The sequence below is a fragment of the Perna viridis genome, chromosome 2, assembly GCF_037379345.1.
Source record: "Perna viridis isolate PV_CMFRI_1.1 ecotype Kerala chromosome 2, ASM3737934v1, whole genome shotgun sequence".
Classification (NCBI taxonomy): Eukaryota; Metazoa; Mollusca; class Bivalvia; order Mytilida; family Mytilidae; genus Perna; species Perna viridis.
Window position 1 is genome coordinate 69271702 of NC_142446.1, and position 16845 is coordinate 69288546.

A 16845-nucleotide genomic window follows, 5' to 3' on the forward strand; every position below is an offset into this window, starting at 1 on the left:
TTTTTCAGAGGCCCATACAGTGTAGTAAAGAGATGTATACACAGGGAGACAGGACAGCAGTTTGCTGTCAAGATAGTAGATGTTGCCAAGTTTACATCCAGTCCTGGTCTCAGTACGGAAGGTTGGTCTAGTTTTATATTTACCCCCTTCCCCCATTGTATAGCCAAGTTTACATGACTTTCTGCAGACTGTTACTTCTGTGAGCTAGAACAATCAAAATCTGGCTTACTGTGTCAAAGTAGTACAAAGCAGGGTCTGTTCAATTGGTCCATTGTTCTTATCCTGAAATGCATGAAAAGTTTGCCATAGTTTGCCATAGGACATATTAAACAATAATCAATCAACCAATCAAGAGGTTTGTGGACAAAAAATGTTATTTGTATATTGGTTTCAGAGATTAATCAAATTTCTGTTTACACATGCACAAAACAAAACAAAATTCATGGGTAATATCATAGTATAAAAATTATTTGTTTTATAGTGAAAAAAAAAAGAAATGGTGGGAAATATAGTTAAGAAACTTTGAAGCTTAAAAACCACTCTTATTGGTATTTTTATATTTTATATTTGACTTTCTGGCAGCCTGTAAGTTTTTGAGAAAGTTGACAAAAATGCCTTATTCTTTATTTGCATGCATGATTCTTAGGTGAAGCTGTATTGAAGTAATTTTATCCTGTAATTTTTGTCCTTTTATATAAATACAAGGTGTAGGATACAGCTTTGATGCATTTGCTTACCTGTATATTTTAGGCCATGCCCATAGTTTTCTTAGATTTCTATGATTCTGGTGATTCCACATGCATTCAGTGTAACAATATGGCATATATTGGGAGGGGCGCAATAAGGATAAATTAAAATTGAACAAATTTGTCACAAAAATATGATTTCAATGGATGGATTGATTGGTGTATGGCTTTATATACATTGTTTTGTAGATGGGACATTCATTGTAAGCTACTTTGGGTACTGTCTGATATCAACTTCCTGTACAAGTGGGGTCAGTCTCTGCCTGTAGCCACTAGCCCTATGCCCAAGATAAGTGAGCATTGATTCAGGCAAGTGAAAATCTGAGAGTCATTGATTGATTACTTGATTAAACTTCTGAAATTGACATTTTGGGCAAATGGCTGAATTTTTTGTTGATACAGAATGGGGGTGGGGGTTATTACGTAGCACAACAAGGCATGCAATTTTATGTTAGGTAATTGTTGAAAAAACTGCCTGCATGTGAACTCAGCATGGGACTTAGAAAACGCTTTCTGAAATCTCACATTTTGACGCTCTCTTAGCTTCATGCACATACAGGCAGTATTTTTCATTTTTCAGTATATATCTTGGTACAATAATGTTAACTTTGAATCGTATTTTTTGTTAATTTAGATTTAAAGAGAGAGGCCAGTATCTGCCATCTGTTAAAACAACAACATATAGTAGAGTTACTAGAAACATACAGCTCAGAGGGCATGTTGTACATGGTGTTTGAATAGTAAGTTCTAGAAACATACAGCTTAGAGGGCATGTTGTATATGGTGTTTGAATAATAAGTTTTAGAAACATACAGTTGGAGGGCATGTGGTATATGGTGTTTGTATAGTAAGTTCTAGTAAATGTTTTGTTTTATTGTTTCTAGGTGATAGCATGTTCTCCCTATATCTGTATGTATGAACGTTGGCATACTTGAAGCACACTTTATCAGGGTTTTCGTAAAAAATCATAGCACAGTCTTTTTTAAAATGATTTTCAGATAAGCACCACTAGAAAAGAAGGGAAGAACAAAATTCATTGTCCCTATACAGTAACATCCACCAGTGATATCTTGAGATAAATTGATTGAAATCAAATCTAGTAAAAAAGGAATAGATAGCTTTAACCTGAATAAATTTGAATTATCTTTCCTTCCCTACCAAACCTGAGCTGCTGTTGTTGTCTGAACAAAAAAATTAAAAAATTTTTCCCTCAAACAGTAACATAGATTCCACTTTATGATGATGATTAAGTAAAGAGTGTTCAAGTTATCAGTAATATTTTCATCGTAGCGTGAATATAGTTTTTCTATGACATCTGCTAACAAAGTTAATGGGAGGCAACTTTAATTCTCCTTTTAGAGGTTGTTGGTTTGTGTTATTTTCCCAATATGGACATTGATAGTAAATATATCTATATAAAATAAAATGAAATAGAAGGGCATTCTAATCTTACTTTTACCCATGTAATTATGCAAAAGGACATGTAGAAAACTATTTTAGTTCCATTTAGAAAAAAGTGATAATTTATTAACAAATACACCAGAACAGGTGTAAATAAAAATTGATTTTTCTACTGTCACTTTTATTATGAATGGTTAGTCAATTAATCATAAAAAAAAACCAAACAAACAAACAAAAAAACAAAAACAAACAAAAACTGGCAGAAACAGGAAAAGGAAGGAGGAGGAACACTTTGATTAATATGCTCAAATTTTTTATGTACACATACCTAGGCATTTGCAGTATGAGACTGGTACCAGAAGTGAAAGCTTCCACAGACTTCTGTAATTGCTGTTTTGAGTTTTTTTTAACAATGGATTTTTAAACCTTTCTTTTAGAATAATGTCGCTCCTTTTAACCCCCTTTTTTAGGGCTTGCAGGGGGCTCTTGTAAAGGTTCCATAGAATACCTCTTTTGTCTGCCCTGAAGTTGATATTTGTGAGCAACTCAGCAGGGGATGCTTACCCTATCGGCGTACCTGATCTATGCTCTCAGCTATTAGTGGAGGCATACACAGGCAAATATTTTTCACGTTAAATTCATATGAAATTCACATGAAATTAAAATGATTTTTATGTGAAATTCACTAAACACGAATTTCATGTGAACATTTTGTGTGAATTTCATGTGATGGCTCCATTCACCCGAATTTCACGTGAACTCTGTCACTTAGTTTATTTGCTCAATTCAGGTGAAAATCATCTGAAATTCGTGTGAAAATCATGTGGAATAATTTTGCCTGTGTATACTACTGTTTCTTTGTATGTGTTTGGTTTATTTCATGTTCTATGATGTGTGTTACTTTTTCCCCTGTCTGATTGTTACCTTTGGATTATATTCTTTTGATGACTGTTCAATTCTTGCTTCCCTTGATTTTCTTTGTTCTTTTTCAAATACTGTTTGGAATGCTGAACATAAACACTCCATCAAATAAGAATAACAACGACTACTCCAGGCTTTCTGTTTCTAAATCAGATGTCAGAAGCACTGTTCACTTTTACATAATAGCTATCCTAATTTAGACATTGTAAATAGTGTCACATTTATGACTTGGTTTTTATCATATCTTTGAAGGAATGTAGAATATATAATTTGAATTTTAGACTGCCATTATGTACTTTATTTCTAACCAAAATGATAAGTGGCATCACTATACCAGTTCACCTTTGGAACAGTTAATTTGGGAGATTCTCCCCCATGGACACTCTTCCATGAGGGACATTTTTATGTAAAAGCAATGTTTTGATATTAAAATGGAACACTTACAATCTTATAGTGTATAAAAGTCACTTATAGTTAGTCTCTTGATTTAACGAGAATTTTGCATGCTGTTTAGGTTTCACACCAACAATTTAAGTAGAACTTTTGGATTGTACTGGAAAATAGTTTTATACAGAAGAATAACTACCTTTTCATCATTCTGCTGTAAAAAAAATATTCACTTAATTTTCAAAATTGAAACTGAATTTTTAATGAAAAAACTTCTATTTACATTTGGTTTTACTTTAATCTATCCATGTTACTTTTATCTACCCAATGGCTTTCAGATATACCCTTGAGTAAAAAAAAAATGGGGATTTCCAATTTTAATTCTGGAATCTTTACTTCCAAAAGCCAGTGATCCACGTCAAGTTTGCTAACCTTTTATGTTATTTTGATGACTATTAGCTAACACGTTGAATCGTGATGCTGTTATATTATTTCTTCCATTTAAAATTAAGGCTTGGTCTAGAGAAACCTGGAAATTTGAAAAGGTATATATTGAAACCTATGGAGATTTAAAGTGGTTGACAAAGTTGAAGTTCCTATTTATAACAATAATAATAAAATATATGTATATTCCCACTGAAATGTCCCATTACCTGTTGCACTTGATGAATTATTACAGTACTTTTGGGAATGTCACAATATATTCTACACTAATGGTTTACTTTGTATTTTTTTTTCAAGTACAAATAGTGGAACTCAACAGCCTTATAAAATTAACGGATGTATTTTTCTTCATTGCTCCATAGACAGACGTCTCAGACATAATAATAAATGAAACAAAAGTCCTCTACAACTTTTTAAATTGATTTTGAATGTCCTTGTACTTATACAGTACAGTTCATTTTATAGTTACCATTTCCATTGATAGACGGTATAAAATGATTGAAAATACCATAATATTGGCTGTTTTAATCTTAATGTAAAGGAAACAAATGGACTGTTTTACATGTGTGGTTATATACAATTCAAGACCAAGCAGAGGAAAACCAGAAGTATTAAAATGTAAGCTCATGTAGACTTGTTGATATGGCTTACAGCAACATTTGTTGTCATTAAAAGACATTGGTGACTTTATAGACGTATGGTGTCAGTGTGTCATGGTATATTTGGAAAGATTTGCTTTTCTTGTGATCTTAAACCCACAGTGGCAAGTGAAATGGCAAAGTCCACCAAACTGTACTGTACTTTCTGACTTCTCTGACAAAATTGTTTTTATGTAAATGAACAGCCAACATGTCCTATATCATTGAAACATTTCTGTCTATGTAATGAATTAAATTCATACAGATCATTATTTCAGGGAACAAAATTTTACTTTCCAATTCTCTCCTCTATAATTCCAATAAAACTTTTAAGACATGGTAGACATTCAGATTTGTAGGTAAATGAATAGAATTAATGTTTATAATGGACTATAAAAGCTCAATATAATGTCTTTCTTTTTCTGTTTGACAGATGATAATGTTTTCCGCTATTTTATAATCTTTTTTCAGTGGTTTGTTCTGTCAAGAATCATGAGAAGACATGGTTATTTAAATATGAGGAAACAAGTAGTACCAATTGATATTTTATATTGCTGAGCAGGTGTGCTCAGAGTTTCAGATGGGAGGGATGCACCCTCCCTTTCAGAATTTGATAAAAATAAAAAATGAAATTTAATATATCAAAATATAAAAGTCGCAAATGAAGTAAAAAACTTTTGTGATTATCCCTAATTATTATTAAGTATAATCATGCCAGACTTCCCATGATAGCTTCAATCCATCCCAGGTGCAAACTATGCAGTATAAAATGGTATGTATATCTTGTATTGCACGGGCATAGCGCCTAGTACAGCAGGTAGGGCTTGCTCTGCACCAATTATTTTCGTTGGTTTTCTTTTCAAAAGTTTTAAAAAGCAGGGTATTTTAAAGGTAATAAATTGAAACATGTTAAATGTATCAGAGTGTCCTTTCTGCCATACAGTACCAATCAAAAGTAGGGTGATATGCTTCAATATTCATGAAGTGTAAATAAAAGATGGTTCATATCTATGTTATATCACATCAGTTTGTTAAGCGTTCTGGATTCAAGCATATTACAGTGATACCTGTCTAATCAGAACTCTGAAACATTTGAAACCCTGTCTAAACAGAACCCTAAAACATCAGAAAATCGGTCTAATCAGAATCCTGAAAACAACCCTGAAACATCAGAAAACGTGTCTAAACAGAACCCTGAACCATCAGAAAACCTGTCTAATCCGAACTCTGAATACAACCCAGAAACATCAGAAAACCTGCCTAATCAGAACCCTGAAAACAACCCTGAAACATCAGAAAACCTGTCTAATCTGAACCCTGAAAACAATCCTGAAACATCAGAAAACCTGCCTATTGAGAACCCTGAAAACAACCCTGAAACATCAGAAAACCTGCCTATTGAGAACCCTGAAAACAACCCTGAAACATCAGAACACGTGTCTAAACAGACCCCTGAAACATCAGAAAACCTGCCTAATCTGAACCCTGAGAACAAAGCTGAAACATCAGTAAACCTGCTTAATCAGAACCTTGAAAACAACCCTGAATCATCAGAAAACGTGTCTTAAAAGAACCTAAAACATCAGAAAACCTATCTAATCTGAACCCTGAAAACCACCCTGAAACATCAGAAAACCTGCCTAATCAGAACCCTAAAAAAAACCCTGAAACAGAAAATATGTCTAATCTGAACCCTGAAAACAACCCTAAAACATCAGAAAACCTGCCTAATCTGAACCCTGAAAACAACCCTGAAACATCAGGAAACCTGCCTAATCTGAACCCTGAAAACAACCCTGAAACATCAGAAACCTGCCTAATCTGAACCCTGAAAACAACCCTCAAACATCAGAAAACCTGTCTAATCTGAACCCTGAAAACAACCCTGAAACATCAGAAAACCTGTCTAAACAGAACCCTGAAACATCAGAAATCCAGTCTAAACAGAACCCTGAAAACAACCCTGAAACATCAGAAAACCTGCTTAATCAGAACCTTGAAAACAACCCTGAAACATCAGAAAAAGTGTCTAAACAGAACCCTGAAACATCAGAAAACATGTCTAAACAGAACCCTGAAACATCAGAATACTTGTCTAAAGAGAACTCTAAAACATCAGAAAACCTGTCTAATCTGAACCCTGAAAACAACCCTGAAACATCAGAAAACCTGTCTAAACAGAACCCTGAAACATCAGAAAACCTACCTAAACAGAACCCTGAAAACAACCCTGAAACATCAGAAAACCTGTCTAATCTGAACCCTGAAAACAACCCTGAAACATCAGAAAACGTGTCTAAACAGAACTTTGAAAACAACCCTGAAGCATCAGAAAACCTGCCTAAATAAGATATATTTTGAACATTTGTAAACCACACACCTGTTTTAACCAAGCCAATTCTCAAGTCCAAAGAGGGATTTTTAGACAGGTTTCACTGTTTTTGTGAGGTGAGACTACCTTCTTCTCTGATGCCAACACCTTACTTTGTCTCCCTGATTTAAGAAAAGAAGTGGTCTGGTTAAGCCTTAAACAGGAAGTCCTACTAGTTAAAAAGAATTTACATTTGTTTCTGACAATATTTGAGAAAAAGAGGCAGAAACTGCAAGTACCAACAGCTGAAAGCTTACATGCATAAAACTCTAAATAAGCAGGAAGCTTTTCTAGAAATACATTGAAACCTGTCTTAAAAGAACACTGTATAATCCCAAAACCTGTTTAAACAAACCAGTATAATCCAAAACCTGTCTAAACAACCCTATATAATCCAAAAACCTGTCTAAACAGATCCCTGAAAAATTCAAAAACCTGTCTAAACTAGACACATTTAAAAGTTTCTTAGTATCAGTTTAAATAATTTTTAAACCTGAAAGTTGATAGGTTCAGATATGCTTCATTGTAATTAAGGCCTTGCCTTAGGCACGTCGCCCTATAGTGATCAGTGTCTGTCTGTCTGTCTGTCCGTAACAAATTTGGATCCACTTTATATCTAGAGAACCGTTATGATTTCATACTTTATACTTGACACGTATATTAACCAACGCCAGAGGGTGTGTCATAATGTTTGTACAGCTTCCTAGGTCAAATGTCCGTCTTTTGGTCGTACTGTCCATCCGTCCATTCTTAACAAATTGTGTTCGCTCTATTTCTTGAGAACTGCTATTATTTCAGTTATGTCGATGTGTCATAATATTCCCAAAAATGGATGTGGAGTATTATACATCAGTCAAATTGAAATAAAATTTCACATAATGAGACTATGTAATAACTTCAAATAATGCTTCATATCAGCTTATATACCAGGTTATTGACAGCGGGGCTCACAGAGATGGCTCCCATCTCAATAATATGTAGTTCTACACAGTTATTGAAATAGATTTCTTCAGAACTCAACTTAATTCTTACATTTGTTTCTAGTACTTAAACCTCACTGCCATGAAAGCTCATAAGATCTTACGTTAACATTGTTTGAAACCCAACTCAAAATGAAAAATTACTTAATTTACTGATATTCAAATTTCTAAAGGTCTTGCATTTTGCTGGAATATCCCTTAATTGGTATAATTCACATATTATGAGATATTTGTCAACTGCTAATGGATTTCAGGAAAAATAGATGTATATATTTTCACTGTTCCATAATTCCTGTTAGATACTACAAGTACTGCCGATGACCTTCTGGAACTTGTATAGTTAAGTAGCAGTCTTTATAAAAATCAGACAGAAGGTGATTCCTGCATGTCAAAAAACCTCCAAATTCAGTTTTATTTCTTGTTCAGAAACAGTTACTAATTGCTTAGTTAGTCTCAGATTTTTATTGAGTTGCGTTTTCCAGATATAATTTATATAAATATGTATATGAAATTGGTACTTTGCAAGCATCATACTTTTTTATTTTGTTTGATACGGTTGATTTTAGTGGGAGATGAATGTATGATTTTCTAAAAAGTGCAAATCTGAATACAAAAATGATAATCCTTATGTTAAAGTATAGAATATGTAGACTGAAAAAGTATCGTTTGTTTGGACGGTTTTCTTCACCATGAATCACTTTACCATTGGCAGTGTCTGAATTTTATGTGGACTGGTACTTAATAGTTTACTTTCTGATCAAGATTTTAGGAATATACCAGTATTGTGGTGAACATTCCCTGTGAAAAATAGAAAGACAATAATGTGAATATTTGAAATGGAGACCTTCCACATACATGACATTAGAAGTCAAGATATCTGAGAATACCATGCTTTATAAACTCTCTTGGGTGCCGTTACAGCATCAAACCTCTAACATGTATTTGTCAAATTTACACTTTACTTCTTACTGTAGGAAACAAATTAGGATTCAGTATTCTAATGGATAAACGATACCATTGTAAACTATCTAGTTTTTTGTACAATTCCAGTCCGATTATGCGCCAATCATCGACAATTACTAGGAAGTGAGTTGTCTATTCATTTTGATCATGTTTTATAACTGTATTAAGTCTTCTCTGATCGGTATAAAGTCGGCTGACGAAGTTTACCGTGGCTTGTATTAAGAAACTTATTGTGTTGAAACCTGAATAATATTTCAATCATATATTGGAAAAGCTGAATGTTTTGGATTATTGTCTTTATTGGAATTTCTTGAGTTATTGACAGGATAGTTTTAAAGATATATAAATAGCGATGGCTTCAAAGAGGTGTAAGAGGTAGGGCAATTAAGGTATATTATTTTTATTTGTGGGGGACTTGCTCCAATTCTTTGGGGAGGGGGCTTGCTTCAATAGGGAAAGAGTAGTTTGACAAGATTTTGTAAAAAGGAATTTCTGGAGGTTTTATATTATTTTATATGCTTGTTAATTTTTAGGGATGTAGGATAAGGATGATTAGGGTGGATTGGATAATTGTTTTATGGGAAAAGTTATGATATATGTTAAAACAAGTTCAGGAAATACAAGTTTATCTTTGATTTTGTTCAAGACCTTTTTATATGTGACAAAAGTGATCATATAAACAGGATTTTATAGAAATTTCAGAATGGATTTTTTTCTAGGTCATGAAAGAAGGGTTTTATAGCATTTTACTCTTTAAGGCCTGGAAAAAAACCTCCATATGGTATAGAATGGAAAAATGTCATTGAAAAAAATGTACTTAAGAGCAGTACATGTCAAGTTGGAAAATTTAATGGACTTTGATAATTGAAAACTTTCTGATTTTAGTATTTTGCAGATTATTTAATAATGAATTTTTTGCATGTTGAAATTTTTTATATACATTGATAAAACATCCTTGTTTAATCAGACAGAGTATTTTATTAAAAATATGTTCTGAATGATTAACAAACTTTGCTGTAAAAACTGTAATCTGATTTAATCCTTCAGTGAAATGACAACCTCTCTTGTAAAGTATTTTTGCATGCTTATAAAGGTATGAAAATAGAATATTTGTTAGTTATTCTTTTGATACTTTTTCAGGAGTCAAGGATACATAGGTGATTCCCATGTTCCTCTATTATGTCTGTCTTCCATTTGGATTCAAATATTTTCATCTTCAACACAGTGATTTGTTCAGAGTTTGAATGTTGTATCTTTTACAGGTAAAAAGAGGGTAGGAAGTATTCACATTTTTTTTCAAAATTAATTTTCAGGAGTATTAGTTATTGTAAGATAAGCCTTCTCTGTTTGTTTTTGTCAGAGCAGGCAATTATCATTGCCAGTGTTTTTGTCAAAGCAGGCAATTATCATTGCCAGTGTTTTTTTTACTTTTCTTACAACTGCTAATATCAGTAAAAGATGAGTAATAAGCTTATACTGATTTTATGAGCCAAACATGAAATAACATTTCTTTTGACAAATTACTGACATGCTGTTTCGTTGTTCCCAAGTCTGTAATCTCTCCTGAATTCCCACTGACTTGTTGATCAGCCTCTTTTTCAAGTGGAAATCACAGTTTCAAAACCCCTTTCATTGTCATTTAATGAATTTCATAATTATACAAAATCCTTTTTGCAAAACAAACAAAAATCAGCTGATGAATAGCTTGAGTGTTGAAATGGTGTTATTGAAAGCAATATGAATACGTCCCATCAATTTGATATTGACTATTTTATTGTTAGGAAGCTATATGCTTAGTTCAACCTTTGCAAATGTGCCATGGATGCTTTTTGTGATTGCGGAATAGAAATTGGATTTTATTTCAATTTAGCAATTTGTTTTACAAGTTTAGGTATGAGAATAGTCATTAATTACAGTTTGTGATTTATAAAATGATTCAATTAATTTTCAATAAATCTAATTTTAGAAAACAAACATAAATTTTGTGATTATTTGAACATAATGTCTGAACTTTAGACATTTAGTAGTTGTTTTTTTTATATTTTTTTTACATCATTGATTAAAATGAATAAATACAAAAATCATTGCTGAAAGTACATTTACTATTGTATTTTATGGTGTTTTGGAGGTATTAGTTTTCTTATATTTAAGGGATGTTTGACTGATCACAGTATGATTCCATAGTAGCTTGCTTTTTCTATCTGAGTAAGGTATTTAGGAGAAACTGATTTTAAATGATAGTATTGTGAAATAGGGAAAATTGAGTTCATGGTTGATTATATACAGATCATCGTGTTTTTATATAATATTGTTTTTGGTCATTCACATGGTCTAGGTAGTGGAGGTCTAAATGCCATGTTATACATTTGTATTAATGAATCTTGCTATGCACGATTACCACACATATAACTTGTTTATGGAACTCCCATCTACACTACAACTTGCATGAATTTTACATTTTCCACTTGAGCTGAGAGGGTTGTTGGTTTTGGTGGTGAAGGACTTTTATCAGACATTTTTTGAGTTAATATTTATGATTTTTTCATTAAGCTTTATATCTAAACCAACCTAGCATCTCATCTTAATTTATTATGTTAGTATAACTATTAGAAAAGTAGGCTAATAAATATATTACCAGTTAACATTTCCACAGTTGGAGGTGGAATGGGAAAACTGCACTAAGAGTGTAGTGTACTGGCTGAAAATTTGTTGTCCTGTCCCCGATGCTTCAATCTTCTTCCCTTTTCAGTTGTTGACATTGAAACAAAAACCCACAAAATTAAGCCTGGTATATTACCTTTAAGTTTGAGGAATGGTCATTGTTCTATTACCGTGGATACCTTACTCTTGTTGTTTTGGCCTTTCAGAACTTTCTTAAAGTTTGCCATTACACTTGTTGAAGATCTTTTGGTGACCTCTGAAGGTATTTACTGTTCTGGATTTAAGTTCTATACTGGTGCATTTGCTGTATTTCACTATATCAGTTCTTTTTCTGTTGCTGTAACAGTACATATGAACCTGTCATAATTTGAGGCCTTTAGATAATGCAAGAAATACTGTTGAACTGCAAAAGTCTGTATAACTTCACCATGAATTAATGTGTTTCATAATCCATTTAGTTAAGAGAGAGACTCTAGGGAGCCTCTTGTTGATAACAAAATATCAGCATATTATTAATATTTCATATGTGCTTTGGAATAATATTTCTAGTTTTTGATTAGGAATATGTCTTTCGCATCATTGGAACTGCTAATTGTGAATCGATGGGTTGTTGGTCTTGGTGCTGAAGGACTTTTATTAGACTTTTTCGAGTTTTATTGTTGCCTAGAATTTATGGATTGATTTTTTATATTGTTTAGTAAAAAAAGGTCAGTGATATTATATCTTACTTCTTAACTGTAATTTTCATTTTTTCTTATTATCAATCTTGAATTGTTTACGTTATGGTGAAAAGAAAAGTTTTGATGAAGAGGTTTGTGGAGTTAAGGATAGATGATATTGGTTTAGGGAAAAAAATTAAAGTCTTGTTTCCTACTACCAGCAGGAAAAAATAGGGTAGGTAGGGCAGGAAATTATTTCATCTTTTAAAAACATTTTACATTGAGTTAATGGGCAAACAATCTATATCTTAACAGTGGCTGAACCAAAATGGCCATAAAATAATTAGGAAACTAGGGTAGGTAGGATAGTAGGAAAGTTGGGTAGGTAGGGTAGCAGGAAAGTAGGGTAGGTAGGGTAGCAGGAAACTAGGGTAGGTAGTGTAGTAGGAAACAAAGGTAGGTAGTGTAGCAGGAAACTAGGGTAGGTAGGGTAGGTAGTGTAGTAGGAAACTAGGGTAGGTAGGGTAGGTAGTGTAGTAGGAAACTAGGGTAGGTAGGGTAGGTAGTGTAGTAGGAAACTAAGGTAGGTAGGATAGTAGGAAAGTAGGGTAGGTAGGGTAGTAGGAAAGTAGGGTAGGTAGGATAGCAGGAAACTAGGGTAGGTAGGGTAGTAGGAAAGTAGGGTATGTAGGGTAGCAGGAAACTAGGGTAGGTAGGGTAGCAGGAAACTAGGGTAGGTAGGGTAGTAGGAAAGTAGGGTAGGTAGGGTAGCAGGAGACAGACATATTATTTTTTTGCCTTAGCAGAATTCTATGCTAGGACTTTGTAGAAGACCACAACAAATTTTGCATTTTGTATTATGGTATCATGCTGTTGTTATTATCGTATTCAGGGTCTTCATTGTTGCTATCATTCATAGATATGTGGTGTCTTTACAAATCCTTGATCATTATGAAATTATACTACATGTACTATATACCACACCACGTAAAGAAAGCTGGAATTGATTTTGATGGGTATGACTTTGTTCATGAATTAAGGGTCAAAAACAAGCCTTTTCATAATGCCCTGGCAATAACTTTACAATAACTGTTGGCACAGGTTTTAATGTAACAGTAGAATTTCTGTTGGCTGGTGAGGAATACCTCACATACGCTGAAAACACAGATATTTTTGCTTGTGTTCATTATTTTATCAAATGAACTGAAAGGTTTGAATAATACTGCATGTACATGTATATATGAAATGACTATCTCTCATGTTACTCCAACCCTGCCCTTTTGCCCAGACCCCCCCCCCCCTTTTATTCCATTTCCTTGTTTTAATTTCATATTGTTCATGTTAATTTGCATTACCTTTTCATTTTCTGTTGTTATATTAGTTATATCTAATTGCCGTCATTATAAATTCTTTGTAATCATGATTGTTTGTATCGGAGAGGACCTCCATAATGTTGCTATAATTTGAGTCCAAATAAAATTCTGAAATATAATTAATATATTTTTACTGTTGATACGTGTTTTGAGGTGGCAGCAGAAAATTGGAATCTCTAAAATTACAAAAACTACAAAACCACTATCAAAAAGTTTTTATTTCAAAGGTTTTTTTTTGAATGCCTCTAAAATCATGTTTTTTTTTTTGCAGTATTTTCGTAAAGATGTACAGTGAAACCTTTATCAACTGAACTCCTTTCAGACTTGAAAATCGGTTCAGTTTAGACAGGTGTATGGTTTACCAAGGTTCAAAATACACTAAACTGATGTAAACAAGTGTGTTGTTCATTCAGTTAATCAGATTTATCAGGGTTTGGTTGAAACTGGTTTTACTTTATAATGTGCAAAATTCTCCTTAAACCTTTCCAAGCTTTTTACAGAAAGATTAAGCTTAAGAAGAAAATGATTTTTTTTTGTATTATTAGTTGTCATAAAATTTTGCATATGAGAAAACAAACAAAGAAGATATAAACAGAGTTAAATCTAATTATGGAAGGAGAGGTTGCTTTAACCCTTGTCTGTGTGTCCGTCTGTAACAATTTTTCTGAAGCACTTTACTCAGCATCTTATCTACTTGAAATTTCAACACATTCTTCCTTAAGATATGCCATATGGTGGGATCCATTTTTGGAAAAATTTGACAACTTCCTATTTTCCTTATATCATGATTGAAAGTGGGAGTATCAATAGTTTCCTTATATCATGATTGAAAGCGGGAGTATCACTAGTTTCCTTATATCATGATTGAAAGCGGGGGTATCACTAGTTAACCATTACTCACATATTTCTTGTTATTTGATGTTTTTTTCCTTATTATTTTGCAAGTTATCCATCTTGTCATTTTGAAATTTTTTTCAAAAATTCAAAATTACAGATTCCAATATTTACTTACTGTTCATTGACTATTGGGACTTACTTTGTACTTAATGTTCCTTTCACCTAATCGTCATAGTTCTTATAATCAAGACCATTGTCATTTGTGCATCTTCTCACAGTGTTATCCAATTTGCCAAAGTAAGAGATTTAGGAAGATCGTCCAGGCGTTTGTCATCTAATTATCTTGATGATGCAAGGGAATGGATTTTTGGTTTTGCACCAATATCATTAGAAACTTTGGGTATTCATGAAAATTACTCTGATAGCTCTATTTACTATCATAAAACCTAATTACGGGTTTTTTTTTTGTCATCAAACTTGTTAACGTGACAAAATATACTTGCTTTGGTTGTGATATTTCGTTCGAGAACTTGTCAGTAGCTTCAAGGGACTTGATATTTTGTTCGAGTACTTGTCAGTAGCTTCAAGGGACTTATTTGGTATTTTCTCTGGATGGATTTAGTAATTAAAACAAGATTTTTTTTCTCTTTTCACCCCTTCAATAAATGTTTGATACAGGTATTGAATTTTGTACAAATAGTGCTTTTTAAATACAGAACAGATTTTGTGGCTTGTCAACATTTTTAAAATTGTTCTCAATTTTTTTTTTTGCTTTATGGATTGTATAAGAATACTAAAGTTGTAATGGAAATTTTAACACTTATTAGTAATTTGAATTTGTAGTTAGTACAATAACAAGCTTGACTATTTGCACCATCAGAATCAAGGAAAAAAGATGAGATTGTCCATATCATTTTGGTAAATTGAGTTATATTTTCATTGAAATGCATTGAAAATGAACATTTCAAGGACAGATAACTCTGTCAAAAACCCTCATTTTTCTAATATTCTATTGAAAAATTTCTGAGCAAATCCAGTGGTGCAGCAATCAAATAATGGTCTTCAGCATCCTTGAATGAAGTTATATTGTTAAAACAATTGGGGTTTTGATATGCATATTTCTGAATTTTCCTGTTTTGCCTGAATCTTACAAAAAGTTACACTTAAGAATTATGTGAATTTCATATGCTGTATTGAATAAATATGCAGGGCACTATTTTAAGGTTCTACTTTGAGATTCTGATGTCATGACTTTTATGGATCGCCTTCAAAAAATAAGGTTTATACTGGTAACAAGAATACAGGTATTACTTAACAGTAATTGATAAGACATAATTAATTTGGGTGTAAATTGGAGAAACTATATACATGTTCATGGAGGAATATGCGTCATCAATGTAAAAAGATAATAGGCCAATGAAAACATCTTAGTCTGCAGGCCCTCACTTGCCTCTTTTGAGTGTTCCTCATCACCAATGCTTTTCACCATATCAATAAAGTAAAAATAAAGCATTGGTTTTGTCATTATATGCTCCCGAAGGGAGTGTTTATGGTTGTATTATCAACTTGGTTCCGTATACTTATACAAAGAAAAAGCATCAATATCTGTTTGTACCTGCATTTTCATGAGCTGAAAAACAGCATAGTGGCAGCTTCATTTGCGTATACTTGTATATGTGCGATTGAGAGCCAAACCAATCTCGGAATGTATTTGCTAGTTTCGATAATTAAATACAAATCGAATCATAGCTCTTCCAAGATTGGGTTGGCCTGATAGTCTGCAGTGTGGCGCCCAGATGTTTACGAAAATTATGTAATTAATGTTACCCATAATTCTCGGGTGATAAAAATTGCGAAACGAAAACGAACCAAAACGAAACGAAAGTAATCGATAAAAGAAAGAATCGAAATGAATCAATTCGATAAAATGAATCAAATCATAATAAAAACATAATTAAACGATATAAATTGAAACAGAATGAAGCGAAACTAAATTGAGTAAAAGAAATATTTTAAATTACAAGAACCATAATGTTTATCAGTGCCGGACAATTCGACCCCAAGACATTTCGGACCATGAAAACCAATAATTCCTTATGAATGCTAGACATTTCGGCCAATAGACATATCAGACCATGACAATAAATATAATGCGTTAGGACATATATCATTACAAAAATTACCGTATTTGAAGGTTATAAATATAATATATCAAATCTGAGGACAGAGCTGACAAAAACTATCAAAGTTGTTTTTGATTAATGTTTCTTCAGGAGCATTAAAAGGTTTCACCTTCATCATATTACCTTGTAAACAGAGTTTGTGGGGTGTGTATTAGGAAACATCCTGTATGTCTGTTTATCTGTTTATCTGTTTGTCTTTCTACATTTCTTGTTACAGCAATTTTTTGTTAACTCAAAAGATTTTGATAAAATTATATAGGAAAGTTAGGCATCATACATGT

At 32.7% G+C, this 16845-nt stretch overlaps 1 protein-coding gene across 15 annotated transcripts in view; it reads left to right on the plus strand.

Moving 5' to 3' along the window:
- Window positions 1–16845, plus strand: part of LOC148626695 (peripheral plasma membrane protein CASK-like) — a 175723-nt gene that overhangs the window by 21432 nt on the left and 137446 nt on the right. For all 15 annotated transcript variants that reach the window (XM_088570886.1, XM_088570892.1, XM_088570888.1 and 12 more), the window contains exons 3-4: window positions 9–121; window positions 1381–1486. In XM_088570886.1, the coding sequence (XP_088427012.1) occupies window positions 9–121; window positions 1381–1486 (219 nt within the window). The remainder of the gene's footprint in view (window positions 1–8; window positions 122–1380; window positions 1487–16845) is intronic.